This window comes from Erinaceus europaeus, unplaced genomic scaffold, assembly GCF_950295315.1.
Source record: "Erinaceus europaeus unplaced genomic scaffold, mEriEur2.1 scaffold_1105, whole genome shotgun sequence".
Classification (NCBI taxonomy): domain Eukaryota; kingdom Metazoa; phylum Chordata; class Mammalia; order Eulipotyphla; family Erinaceidae; genus Erinaceus; species Erinaceus europaeus.
Window position 1 is genome coordinate 1 of NW_026647935.1, and position 14,738 is coordinate 14,738.

Here is a 14,738-nt window from a genome sequence, read left to right on the forward strand (position 1 = left end):
CTGCTCCTGATGACTGGTTTGTTTTTGTTTTTTGTTTTTGTTATTTTAGAGGGGTTTTTATTGTTATCTTTATTTATTTATTGGATAGAGAAAGCCAGAAATTGAGAGGGGGGTGATAGGAGACAGAGAGACACCTGCAGCCTTGCTTTACCACTCGTGAAGCTTGCCCCCTTCCCCCAGTTTGTAAGGACTGGGGGCTCAAACCCCGGTCCTTACGAACTATAACATGTGCGCTCAACCAGGTGTGCCACCACACGGCCCCGTTTTTTGTGGTTTTTTAAGATGAAAAATGGAAAAGAGAAAGAAAGCAAGAAAGAAAGAAAAAAAAGAAAGGAAGGAAGGAAGGAAGGAAGGAAGGAAGGAAGGAAAGAAGGAAGGAAGGAAGGAAAAAAGGAAGGGAGAGTGAGAGAGGGCGGGAGGGAGAGAAAGAAAGAGAGAAAAAAAGAGACAGGGAGAGGAGACTGCAGCACCACTCCACCTCCCATGAAGCTTCCCTCTATACTCATTCCCATAGACCATGTGGTAGCCCAGGACTTGAACCCAGTCCTTGCACATGGTAATGCATGCATTTTACTGGTTGAGCCTACTGCCTCTGGTTTACTCATTATTTAACTACATATCAGTTTTGGGTTTTTGGGGGGTTTTTTTTGGTAAGGAAAATTTCCTAATGAGAAACCTGAAGGAACAGAGAAGTAGAAAAACCACCAGGAGTGGCCAGGTTGTGGCACACCTGGTTAAGCAGACATGTCACAATGCAGAAGGACCCAGGTTCGAGGCCCTACTCCCCATCTGTGAAGGGAGAAAACTTTACAAACAGTGAAGCAGTGCTGCAGGTGTCTCTCTCTGTCTCTCTTCCTTGCTATCTCCCCTTCCCATTGATTTCTGACTGTCTCTATCACATAAATAAATAAAGATAATTAAAAAATTATTAAAAGAAAATAAAACCACCAGGGAGGGCATTTCTATACCAGTTCTTGGCTGAGTTGGTTATTCCTAGAGAATTAGCAACGTTTAGCAGCAGAGTGAAAGGGTACCTGATGGATGTCAAAGTCAGAACAGAGATACTGGAATAGGATCAGTAAAAAAAGGAAAAACATGAGAAAAAAAAAGACATGTAAAATGACAGCCATTTCCTGGGGCACCCAGAAGATTGCAGCCTGGAAGCAGGGGTTGCAATTTTACAAAATTAATTATTCTTGAACATAGGAGCCTAAAGACTGGAGAACTGGAGTCTTAAGGAGGCATGTGTAGAGTCTATCAGTTACTTCAGATCATCTCTTTCAAACAGGATCCAGGGTTTCCCCCCTGCTACCAAATGTTGGATACTTGAACCAGTCAGATGGTAATGGCACTCAGTTGTAAGAGCAGAAAACCAGCCTGGACCTAAATGTACATGTTGAGTCCAGGGGCAAAGAGAGAGCTCACCAAGCAGAATGCATATCTTTACCATGCACATGGCCCAGGTTTGAGCCCAACACCGTGTGAGAGTGCCACAGCGCCCAGAGAATCTGTGTTGAAGTGGTGTCTCTCCTTCTGTCTCTATCAGAAGTTAAAAGAATGAAAAAAGTTGGCCTGGAAATCATGTGAAATCATGCAGGCATGAGGTCCTGGTGCCTGAAGTTTTGTTTTGTTTTTTTTTTTAACTTGTAACTATATCTTAAGTCTATTAAGTGCATCTCTAGTTTTCATCTATGAAATAATGGCACTAATTGTTAAGAACCTATGAGAATGTGGGCAAAGCACTTGGCCAATACCCACTTGCCCAACTGACTGGCACCAGAGCTGAAAGCATCATGGCATCCACTTAACTAATATTTTACTAACAAAAAAAATGTGCAGAGCACAGGATGGGTCACAGCTCTACCCATAAAGAACTTAGAAACTAGTAAGATAGTGCACTGAACAACTCAGGTTCGAACCAGACCCCTACTGCATTGAAGCTAGCCTCTGTACTATCGTCTCAGTCTCTCTCTCATTCTCTCTTTCTCTCCTTCTCTCTGCCTCTCTTTCCCTCCCTCTGTCTCTGTCTTTCTCTTTAAAAAAATGAAACTAGTGGGAAAATCATTGTATGATCAAAATAGTCATCACTACACAGCTAGGTCTTATACACTAAAGGGCCCTGAACGCAGAGCTCAAATGACAAATGACAAAATTCAAATCTTCTAGATCCTTCTGTGCCTCAGTAGGAGGCCTCCCCTGCCCTTAGCCCACCCACAGTAACAAGGTGGAGGAGATGAGGCCTTCTTAGTTCAGTTTGTGTGGTTGTCATGGAGAACATACATGGATAGGAAGAGAGTAAGGAGTGACCCCACTTGGAACATGTTTGGGAACTGATAATTATCTTTTTTTTTAATTGATTTAATAATGATCAACAAGACCATAGGATAAGAGGGATACAGTTTCCACTACCAGAGTTCTGTATTCCACACCCTTCATTGGAAGCTTTCTTGTTGTTTCTCCCTCTGGGAGTATGGGCCTAGGATCATTATGAGTTGCAGAAGGTGGAAGGTCTGGCTTCTGTAATAGCTTCTCCACTGGACATGGGCATTGGCAATCCATATTCCCAGCCTATTTTTGTCTTTCCCTAGTGGGGCAGTGCTCTGGAGAGGTGAGGTTCATAGACACTTTGGTGAGGTTATCTGCCCAGGGAAGTCAAGTTGGCTTCATGGTAGCATCTACAACTTGGTGGCTGAAAAGCATTAAGATATTATTAGATTCCTGTTTAATAATCAGGAACCTAAAGGCAGAAGTACAGCAGATGATATTTGGGGTCTCCATTTTGGAAAAAAAAAAAAGCTGGGAAGTCTATTTTAAGAATATTCCAAGGGGCCGATGACTTTACTAATTTTTGTCTGAGCTAACAAACAGGTAAGCTAAAGATATTGTCTGGGGTGATAGTGTCAGATTTGGATATAGGACTAGAAAGCTGAATCAGGGAAGAGAGTAGCTCCCAAATATGGGAAGTATATAAATACTGTTAACTGTAAACCCCATCGATTTGATCTGGGGCCCATATTCAGCACAAGAGCCTATGTAACCTCTGCATCCCTGTTGGTCTGAATTCGAATTCTGTGGTCATAGCTAGGAACATTCTAGGCTGCACTCATTTCAGGACCTGTCTTCCTCAAGTGGTAGAGTATGTTGATCCAGTCTCCCTTTGGAGAGTGGGAACTGATTATTTTCTTTTTACAGATTTTTATGGAGTTATAACACTGTAAGTTTCACTATACATCAATTTGTAATGACTACATGAAGTGTATCATCAAAAGCCTGATTCTCAGGACCAGAAGATAGCTCACTTGGTAGGGTACCTCTCTTACTATGGGAGCAGCCTGGGTTTGAGCCCTGATGCCACATGGAAATGCCAAAACACTAGGAGAAGCTCTGGTGCTGTGGTGTTTCTCCCTCTCTTTTTCTCTCTACATCTCTGTCTTTCATCTTCCCTATGTACGTGTGTGTGTGTGTGTGTGTGTGTGTGTGTGTGTGTGTGTGTGTGTGTGATAAAATGAAAGGCATAAAAAAGTCAAGACTAAGAAATAGATATTCTAAATGTTACCCTTTCTCACAAACATAAAATAACAAAGCCATTCCTAATAAGTATGCATGGTCATGGAGGGTCTGTCTTCTGTGCTCTAGCACTCATCAATACAGGGCCAGCATCTTTGTATCTCTCTGTCTCTGTCTTTCTGTCTCAAAAAAAAAAAAAGAAAAAGTCAACCCAGGAGCAGTGAAATGACACGTCTGTGAGACTAGGGCACTGCAAAAAATACATATATGCGTGTCCAGTTCTATATTCTGTCACCACATAATGACCTCTTTTAATATGACTTTTTATTGAAGACAGGATATCAGGGATCAAACCCAGAGCCTCTCACATACCAAATATGTGCTATGCCTCTGAATCCAGGTCCCTTGAAACAAGATTTTTTTTTTTTTTTTAACCAGAGCACTGTTCACCTCTAGCTTATGGTGGTGCTGGGAATTAAAACTGGGACCCTGGGACCTTCAGTGCCTCAGGTTTGGGAGTTTGTTTGCATAACCATTATGCTGTCTCCCCAGCAAGACAAGATTTTTGATGAAACCTTTTTCTTTCTGTGATCTTTCTCTTTCCAAACACTTTGCCACAACCAGGAAGACGTCTAGCTTTCCAGATTCCCGGAGCCCTGGTCTCTACACCACATGGACGTTATCCACCTCCTCTGTGTCATCCCAAGGTAGTTTTTCTGAAGGTGATCCCCGGCAGAACCGCCCCTTCAAGTCTGTCTTCGTGCCCACTGCCATCGTCAACCCTGTGAGGAGCAGCGTCAGCTCAGGGACAGTAGGACGGGGCTCTCTTCGCAAAGGGCGGAGCAGCATGAGAAAGAGTAAGTGGTAACAGAGAAGTATGTGCCTACAGATAAGGTGGAAAGAGCGCTGACAGCAGGGTAAACAGAACATGTTCTGTAAGGATCTGGGCTAGAGCACAGGCATGTGGGGATGGAAGGGTACTTTACATTTCTCTTATGTTTACTTATTTTATTGTATGAAGCCAGACCAAGGTCACCACCATTCATCAACACACACACACACACACACACACACACACACACCCTCCCTCCCTTACCTTTTTATTGACTGGGATTATGGCAGCCCTGAGTACCAACATGTAATTAGAACTTAGTCCAAGTTAATGTTGGCTGTTATCAGTCAGAACCATCAAAACACTTAATGAATCAGTGCTTCTCAAAGAGTCCTCTAAGGAACCCCTCAAGAATGCCAGAAGGGAAACAATAAAAAGATTAGGGAGAGTTACAATGGCAATGCTAAGAGATCCTGAATCTCACTCTACTATCTTAGTGATATAGATAGATAGATAGATAGATAGATAGATAGATAGATAGATAGATAGATAGGTAGTAAATGTCCAGAATAAATCTCTGTCATGTTGTTAACCCCCATCAAAAATTCTCTTCCCTGTGTGTCTTACCTCTATTACATCCACATCACGCACATGACAAAACTATTTATCTTTCATCTTAAAAATTGTGCCTCTATTTCTAGGCATTCAATTTGTACACAGTCCCTCATTTTCAGGGATCTAAAAAGTATTTGAAATCAGCTGTCCTACAAAATGTTCTAGTAATTGTACACTTCTTTGGAGGAAGACTACAAATCCACAATGTGAATTCAACTTAAATTCTACATCCTAAGGCCAGAGAGTGGTACACAAGGTTGACAGCACATAACAGTGCACAAGAACCTCTGTTCAAGCTCCTGTCCCTACCAAGGGGGGGGCAGTTTACAAGCAGTGACACAGTGCTGCAGAGGTCTCTCTCCCCTCCTCTCCTCTCTATCTCCCCATTCCTATTGATTTTTTTCTCTCTCCAGTAAATAAACTTTTTTATTAATTCTACATCCTGGGTTCTGCAATATCTTTTACTCTTAAAAAATAATAAATGAGAAGTACGTGTGACTAAATAGAGCAAAAGAGTAACATGTGAAACAGTATCCACACAGGAAAATATCCCAAGAAAATAAGTGTCTTAACTTCCCCTCTTCCTCAGTGCTGTCATCTGATCACCTGTTGGAGTACTCTTGCCCTCTTAATTCTACCACCCGTCCCTCCTTCTCCTTATTATCCTCCTCTCAGCTCTCCCTCTCTCTGTCTCTCTCTCTGTCTCTCTCTCTCTGTCTTCCTCTCTCTCAGCATGATACAACCACACCAGCCTTGGACAAATTTCTGACATCTTTTTTTTTTTTTTACTTTTGCTCTTTTGTATATATTTTTTAAATTTTATTGGTGACTTAATACTGATTTACAAAATTATAAGATAACAGGGGTATGATTCAGTACCATTGTTATCACCACGGTTCTGTATCCCCCATTCTCTCCACTGGTAGCTACAGCAGTTCTCTCCCAAGACTGAAGATATGGGTTGACTATTATTTCTATAACAATTTCTGACATCGTCACACTTCCTTTTTGTCATTCGTAAAATGAACATGGGAAGAGTGCCTACCTCATCAGGGTTACTATGAAACTGATGGTATAGTGTCTGGGACATATTAAGCTCCGAAGAAATATTAGCAATTGCATAGTAGTAGTATTTGGTGAGTGTTATCATTGTTATTACAACCAAGCAGATTATCTCTAGTCCATCCAGAATGTTCCAGAATGTGAATTCACTTAAACCAAGTTTTCATTAAATCTAGAGCACTGGTGAGTGCCATTGACATCTGTTCTCACTTCCTTGCACACACTCCCTCTCTACCTCTTTTTCCCATTTTTATTTGATAGAAGAGAGAAATTGAGAGGGGAGGGAAGATAGATAGATAAAGAGAGAGAGAGAAAGAGAGAGAGAGAGAGAAATAGTCCTGCAGCACTGCTTCACTGCTCGTGAAGCTTCCCCCATGCAGGTGAGAACTGAGGACTTGAGCCCCAATTCTTCTTTTTTTTTTTTTTTTGCTTTTTAATTTTTAAAATGTTTTATTTATAAAAAGGAAACATTGGCTAAACCATAGGATAAGAGGGTTACAACTCCACACAATTCCCACCACCAGAACTTTATATCCTTTCCCCACCCCAATAGCTTTCCTATCCTTTAACCCTCTGGGAGTATGGATCCAAGGTCATTGTGGATGCAGAAGGTGGAAGGTCTGGCGTCTGTAATTGCTTCCCCACTGAACATGGGCGTTGACAGGTCGATCCATACTCCCAGCCTGCCTCTCTCTTTCCCTAGTGGGCAAGGTTGAGCCCCAATTCTTGCACATGGTATTCTGTGTGTTCGACTGGGTGCTCCACTGCCCAGCTCCCCTCTCATCCTATGTGTAGCTCTTGATTGGGTTGGAACTTTGAAGTTTGTTTATTGGTAACACCCAGAACCTCTCTTATGGGAAATTCTACTGCTCCTAAGCTAATGTTTTCATTCTTTTCACTTCAAATAGAAAAGAGAGACACCGGGGCCAGGTGGTGGCGCACCTGTTTGAGAACATGTTACAGTACACAAAGACCAGCGAGCTCCCGGCCCCCATCTGCAGGGGGAAAGCTTTGCAAGTGGTGAAGCAGTGCTGCAGGTGTCTCTCTGCAGCTCTCCTTCTCTATCTCTCATTTTCAATCTTGATTTCTGACTGTCTCTATCCAATAAATAAAGATAACAAAAATATTTTTAAAGAATTGTGTGTAGTTGTACCCCTCTTATCCTATGTTTTTGTCAGTGTTTCCTTTTTATAAATAAAGTAAAAAATAATATAAAATATAAAATAAAAAGAAGAGAGAGACAGTGCAGCACCATTCCACCATCTCTGAAGCTCCCCCTGGTGCTGTCTGTGATGCTCCCATGTGGTATCAGAACTTGAACATGGTAAGGTATGCACTCCTTATAGGTGAGCTGTCCCCAGCCCCTCAGTTGACTCTTTGACTGCTTGCATAGTATGCAGATGTACTAAAATGCATCAATTAAATCTCTTGAAAAGCAAGAACCAACAAGAGAAATAGAAATGGCATAAGACCAATTTTTCTTTTCTTTTCTTTTTGCCTTCAGGGTTATTGCTGGAGCCCAGTGCTGGCACAATGAATACACTGCTCCTGGAAGCTTTTTTTTTTTTTCCATTTTATTGGATAGGAAAGAGAGAAATTGAGAGAGGAGGGGGAGATAGAGAGTGAAGAGAGAAAGAGAGACACCTACAGACCTGCTTCCAGTGGGGAGCAGAGGCTAGAACCTGGATCCTCAGGCAGGTCCTTGTGCTTCATACTATGAGCTTAACCAGGTGTTCCACCACCCAGCCCTGCAACTTTTCTCATATTTGTGAAGCCTAACGACTTGTCTACCTGGTGCACTTTGGCTTTCCTGGTTCCTGAACTTTCCCACTCTTGCTCTCCCTTTCCCAAGGTGAGTCTAGTCAAGCTATCAATCTCCCCAAAGTGAAGAAAAATGGGAGGAAAAATTACTATACACACCTCCCGGGGATGTGAGTGGGAAAATTAATGTCTACATGGGGAGGGCAGACTTGTGTAAATGGGACAGGCGTGCTTAGCACAGCTGAGAACACTGACTATCTGGAGTGAGCATTCTGCTACTCGGGTTCACATCTGGCTGGACAGAGAGTGACAGTGCAGAACAAGGCCTTGGCTCAGGCCCTCTGTGCTGGACACAAGTGAGTGAGTCACATATGTGTTCATGGAGTGTTACTGAGAACTGACAGCTTTGCCTGGATGTCAGCTGCTATAGTTCTTTAAATGTCAGGACACCCTTGCAAAGAAACATAGTGCTTCCCTGGTATCTCCCTACTTCCTCCACTCCTCCCCCCATCCCCAGAGTGCAAGGAACTCCCATTTATTTTCCCAGGTCATCAACAGGGCTGAGGAAGAGAAACCCTGAGGAAAAATAATGACTTTCTTTTCCTTAGGGAGAACTGTCTAAATAGACTGCAACAACAAAAAAGAAGGAGCCAAAGTTAGGAGCAAAACCAAGTGCTTAGACCTTGCGTTTTTAAATATACTTATTTGTTTATTTTTCATGAGAGAGGTATGTGAGACACCAGAGCACTGCTCAACTGTGGCTTATGGTGGTGCTGGAGATTGATTGTACCTGGGATCTCAGAGCCTCAGGCATGAAAGAGTTTTGAATAACCATTATGTTGTCTTCCCAGCCCCTAGGCCTTGCTATCCTTGACCCAAAAATAATGACAGCCAACAATCATGTATTATACCCCAGGCACTAACTATCCAAACTCTGGGGACACTTTGTACAATGGGAGGTTCACACCAGCCCTACCAGGTGCTGCCAGTTTATGAATGAGGGCCTGAAGTTGAAGGGTGTTGTGACTACTTACCCCAGTTTCCCTGGGAGCAAGTCTGATTCCCAGGGCTGTGTCCTAGAACTTTGCAAAATTCATCCGCACACTCCTCATTCTGGAATAACCCTTCCAAGTTTGCTTTTGTCTGATGTCCTGAACAGATTCTCTTATTCCATCCTCCCTGCCTCCCTGCAGCTCCCAACACAAAGCAATCAACCACCACTGTCTAAGTTTTTGCTAGGTTTTCTTTTTTGTTGTTGTTGTTCCTTTCTTTTTCTTTTATTTATAAAATGGAAATATTGACAAGACCATAGGATAAGAGGGGTACAATTCCACACAATTCCCACCACCAGAACTCCGAATCCCATCCCTCCCTTGATAGCTTTCCTACTCTTTATCCTCTGGGAGCATGGACCCAGGATCATTCATTATGGGGTGCAGAAGGTGGAAAGCCTGGCTTCTGAGAAATTTTGAAGGAGAGGATAGGGAAGAAGTGAGAAGGAAAGAGTGGCCAGGTGGTGGCATACCCAGTTAAGTACACATGTTATAATGCGAAAGGACTGGGGTTTGAGCCCCTGGTCCCCACCTGCAGGGAGAAAGCTTTGTAAGTGGTAAAGCAGTGCTACAGGTGTCTTTCTTTCTCTCTCCCTATCACCCCCTTCCCTCTTGATATCTAGCTGTCTCTATCCAATAAATAAAGATAATTGTTTTAAAAAATTGGGGGCTGGGTGGTGGTGCACCTGGTTGAGCGCATACATTACAGTGAACAAGGACCCAGGTTCAAGCCCCCAGTCCTCACCTGCAAGGGGAAAGCTTCACAAGTGGTGAAGCTGTGATGCAGGTGTCTCTCTGTCTCTCTCCCTCTCTATCACCCCTTTCCCTCTCAATTTCTGGCTGTCTCTATCCAATAAAGATAATAAAAAAATGTTTTAAAAATTTTTTTTTAATTTAAGAGAGTGAGAGACACCCACAGTACCACTTCACTAGTGATGAAGTTTACCCCTACAGGTGGAGACCAGGAGTTTAAACCTGGTCCCTTGTGCATGATGTGTATTCTCCACCCAGTGCACCACCATTCTACCCCTAGGATTTCCTTTAAGTAACTTGTCAGGATCCTACCTCTTTCCCTGGTCTGTGTTTCTCTTACGTCCCTCCCAGTTGTATCTCTCTTGTGTTTCACAATTCCTGCTGTCTCCTTCTGCCCTGCTTTTGTTTCCTCTTTAGTCTGCATGCCTCTGTATTCACTACTCACTATGAAACAGTCTATCTTCTTTACTTTCCATCTTAAAAGCCAGAGGGAGAGGGAGAGAGGAGAGAGAGAGAAGGCAAATGCAAGTAGCATACCTCCAACACCCCACCCCCAGCCATAGCTGGCTAGCCAGATATTTGCTGCCAACATCAGCAAACAGCACTAAAAAAAGAATAAGGTCACCTTTGAAAGACCCTGAGAGAATGTGAGTGCAGTCAAACTGAGAATGCACTTAACTATTCTTGGATATCAGGACACGATTACCCAGCCCCCACCCACTGTTGTCAGTCGTCCTGGTTGTTGATATGACTGTCGTTTACTTCTCCCAGATGGATCCCTCCAGAGACCAGTCCAGTCAGGAGTCCCTACCCTTGTGGTAGGCTCCCTCCAACGCAGCCCCACCATGGTCGTGCGGCCTCAGCAGTTCCAGTTCCACCAGCCACAGGGCTTCCCTTCCTCACCTTCATCGGCAGTGGTGGACATGGGACCCAAACCCACCCCTACTGGAGAACCTGCCCTCACATACATCAGCAGAGCCAGTGACACCAGGATCCAATCGGCAGCCAGCTCCCTCATTATGGAAGGCAAGGAGATCCCCATCAAGAGTGAGCCTCTACCCAAACCACCAGCATCTGCCCCTCCATCGATCCTGGTGAAGCCAGAAAACTCAAGAAACAGCACTGAAAAGGTAGGAGTGGGTAACAGGCAGCTTTACTATTCAGACCTTCACTTTGTAGGAACCAGCTTCCAGGGAAGAATAAAAGTTGCAACCCCAAAAGAATTTTTTTTTCTTTTTGCCTCTAGGGTTATCACTGGGATTCGGTGCCTGCACCATGAATCCTCTGCTCCTGGCAACCTTTTTTATTTTTTTTCGTTTTTTATTGGATAAGACAGAGAGAAATTGAGAGAGGAGGGGGGAGATAGAGAGGGAAAGAGAAAGATAGACACCTGCAGACCTGCTTCACCATTTGTGAAAAGTACTCCTTGCAGGTGGGGAGCCAGATCCTTGCTTCATACTATGTGCACTTAACCAGGTGCACAACCACGTGGCCCCTTCAAAAGAATATTTTAAGTGACTTGCCAAGGCTCTACTGAGATAGACCGACCCTTTCAATTGTCAATATGACCTGTATAGCCAAGGTCAGCTCCATGAACTTCTTTCTATTTTAGGGTTCTCCCCACTAGAGGAAACACATATATATGGAAAGTCCTCAATAAAAGCCTTGAAACAGGAGGGTTGGTGACATGAAGAAAATTAAGTGGTGCTTTTTTTTTTTTTTACCCAATTCATTTTATCAGGGAAATACAGCTTATAGGAAAGTTGTTGATACACGAATACAATTTCTTTTTTTTAACGCTTTATTTTTATAGAGACAAAAACTGAGAGAATAGAAGGAGCTCAAGAAGGAGAGAGAGAGACATGCAGCACTGCTTCACTGATTGTAAAGTTTCTCCCCCTGCAGGCGGGAGCCAGGGGTTTGAACCCAGGTCCTTGTACATGATGACATGTATACGGAAACAGGTGGCCCACTGTCTGCAGAGACCCTGAGTACAATTTCTTAACTTCCCAAGGTAGTTGTCTGCAAACACTCCTACCACCAACCTATGTCTCTCTTCGCCATCATGTCATGGGTACCTGCCTCTTCTCTCCCCCTCAACTTTTGCTTTGCTCCATTATACCTTACCCAGTTTTGGTTTGTTTTGTTCTGTTTGCTTTACTTCTTAACTATCACCTGTAAGAGAGATCATCTAGCATACCTCCTTCTCATGATGTTCACTTTTAAGATGTTTATCTTAATGAAAGAGAGAAAAGACCAAAGCACTCCTCCAGTTTATGCTCAGGTTCTCAGTGGGATCAAATCTCATGGAAGAAAAATAAATCACTCTAAACAATACCAAAGAACACATTATCAGTCTGAAGATAAGGATTGACCAAAGCAGATACTTAAAGGCACTAGAAAAAAAGAGAGATGCTTGGACAACCAGAAGACTAGACTTCTCCATTGCTAATTGGCCCCCAGAAGGTTGTCATAATGGGACACAGGATTTAGTGTGCTTTTTTTTTGCCACCAGGGTCATCGCTGGGCTTCAATGCCTGTACATACCTACTGAATGATTTCTAGTGGCCTCTTTTTTTTTTTTCTTATTTAATAGGACAGATAGGAATTAGGGGGAAATAGAGATAGCGAGAGGGAGAGGCACACACACATACACATCTCTGCAGCTCTGCTTCATTGCTCATGAAGCTCCCTCTCTAAGTGGGGACCAGGGATTTGAACCCAGGTCCTTGTGTAAGGTCACATGTGAGCTCAACTAGGTGTGCTACTTCCCAATCCAACCAATCTTTCTTTCTTTCTATTTCTTCCTTTCTTTCTTTCTTTTTAATCTTAGTTTTCCAAGGAACACATGAAATCCTGATTCTCTGAATACAATCTTACAATTCATGGGAGAATTTACCAACTATATCCAGCAGCAGGCATCCAGTTTGCAAGCTCTGCTTGGAGGACTTAATAAGACTATACTGAAACTCTCTGAAGAGAAACATCAAAGGAGATCTCAAACAGGAGGCAGATCTTGAGATAAACCTTAATGATAGATAGGAGAGAAGGTGGTGGCACAGCGGGTTAAGCACGCGTGGTGTGAAGTGCAAGGACAGCCATACGATCCCGGTTCGAGCCCCTGGCTCTCCACCTGCAGGGGAGTCGCTTCATAGGCGGTGAAACAGGTTTGCAGGTGTCTATCTTTCTCTTCCCCTTTCTGTCTTCCCCTCCTCTCTCCATTCCTTTCTGTCCTATCTAACAACAACGACATCAATAACTACAACAACAATAAAAAGGGAGCAACAAAAAGGGAAAATAAATAAAATATTAAAATTTTTTAAAAAAAGAAAGAAAGAAAGGAGAGAAGGGAAGTGAGCTTCTTATACTTTCTGGAGGGAATCAAGCCCTCTTGTCTCAGAACCTTTTCTTCAAACCTCCCTGCTCCATTCCTCTTCAGCGATCCTCAGGTGGCTCTGTCCCTAGGAAGTCTTCCCTGCCTAGCTCCCTTCCAATTTCTGTTATTCATCTCTGGGACTGGGCAGTGGCACACATGTTGCCATGCTCAAAAATTTGGGTTCAAGTGCCTAGTCCCCACCTGCAGGGGAGAAAGCTCCACAAGTGATGAGGCAGTGCTGCAGGTATCTCTCTTTCTGTCTCCCCCTCTGGAAACTCATCTCCATTCTCTGACCATCTTACATCCTCCCCATCACAGCACTTGCTGCTCTATTGTCTGTTAGCAGTTTTGTTTACTTTCATGTTTGCAGCACCTACCAGGGTGCATGATGTGTAGTAGAGCATCATGACAGAGACAAAGATCTGTGGAACAAATACATAAGTGAGGCATTTTACGTTAAATGAGTAAAACATGAACCAAATCCCAGAGGGGGAAATAACTCATGTCTCCCTCCTCATCCACATCCCTCTCCTCTCCTTCCCCTTGCAGCAAGTCAAAACCGTGAGATTTCAGAATTACAGCCCTCCTCCCGCCAAGCACTACAACACCCATCCCACTTCTGGAAAGCCGGAACAGCCAGTCAGCCCAAAGGGGGCCCAGCCTGAAGCAGTTCCCATGGGCCCAGAGATGAACGTTCTATTTGCCCACCGAAGCGGCTGCCATTCCGGACAGCAGACAGATCTCCGGCGGAAGTCAACTTTGGGCAAAACCCCTGTGTCCACTGCCTCACCCGCACAGCTCGTGTTTCCCAGCAAATGAATCTACAGGTGGCTTTTCCTAGACTCTAAAGAGGTGAATTGCATTTAAATACAGTCTGCCTCCACTGCAGGTGTCCAGCCATTCTTTGGCTAGCGTGGGTCTTTGTCTACTGATTTTATCTCCAGGAAAGGAAACATAGGCAGGAGCCCCACCGTGGGTGGTAAGAAAGAATGGATGATGTTCCAGATGTAATGATTTGATTCACCAAGGCCACTACAGAAACCAAGAGGAAACTGTCCTGCCCACTTTCTTCCCCAGCATGGAACGTGGCCTCTTGTATCATGTTCTGTGTAGAATCTCTGTGGTGTCCGAGGAGATGCCATATATAGTTGTCAAAGTGATAAGAATGTTGGCGTTATCTCTTTGACCTCGTCACCATAGTCTCAAGTTTCTGCCATTTTCAGGGGGTCTTTATATTAACCCCACTAGTAGACACCAGTATTTTTCCTTCCCTAGAGCCATAACTCTTGCTACATAGAAAATATTTGATCTAAGACAATTCCAAGGACCTTCTAAAGCCTAAAGGAACCAGTTTCCTGAGTTTTCCCCAAAGGTTAGAGAAATAGTTGACTACCTAATATCAAAATATTATCATTTAAACTTCTTAATCTGTTTTTCCCCACATATAATCCTTATTGATATGTAAACAAATAGCATATATAGTGAGTGTGGTCCTGTTAGGTATTATGGACATTTCATTCATCCTGCCTCTATAGTCTGATTTTCCCCCGCCTCCCTCAAGAAAACACAGCATGCTTAAAACTAGCTTTGTTTTATTTTTTTTATTGTTTGTTTTAACCAGAGCACTGTTCAACTCTGACTTACAGCGGTGCTGCGAATTGTACCCAGGAACTTGGAGCTTCAGGCATAACCATTATACTATCTCTCCAACCCCCTAAAAACAACTTTTAAGGAGTCTGCATTTAGATATTGAGTTTGCATTGCACACTTTTTGTTTTCT

General features: G+C 43.4%; 1 protein-coding gene across 1 annotated transcript; it reads left to right on the top strand.

Moving 5' to 3' along the window:
- The first annotated feature begins 4,231 nt into the window (after positions 1 to 4,231).
- Positions 4,232 to 13,858, top strand: LOC132536532 (E3 ubiquitin-protein ligase SH3RF2-like). The gene is made up of 4 exons (XM_060184533.1): positions 4,232 to 4,364; positions 10,354 to 10,485; positions 10,519 to 10,712; positions 13,508 to 13,858. Exons 1-4 carry the CDS (start codon positions 4,355 to 4,357, stop codon positions 13,775 to 13,777), a joined length of 606 nt encoding a protein of 201 aa, XP_060040516.1. The 5' UTR covers positions 4,232 to 4,354; the 3' UTR covers positions 13,778 to 13,858.
- The last annotated feature ends 880 nt before the right edge of the window (positions 13,859 to 14,738 follow it).

What these genes read in the sequence shown, in the direction of transcription:
- LOC132536532 (XM_060184533.1), top strand. An exon ending in ACAGGGCTTCCCTTCCTCAC is followed by an intron (nt 10,486 to 10,518) that starts CTTCATCGGCAG and finishes TGGGACCCAAAC; the next exon opens with CCACCCCTACTGGAGAACCT. An exon ending in CAAGAAACAGCACTGAAAAG is followed by an intron (nt 10,713 to 13,507) that starts GTAGGAGTGGGT and finishes TTCCCCTTGCAG; the next exon opens with CAAGTCAAAACCGTGAGATT.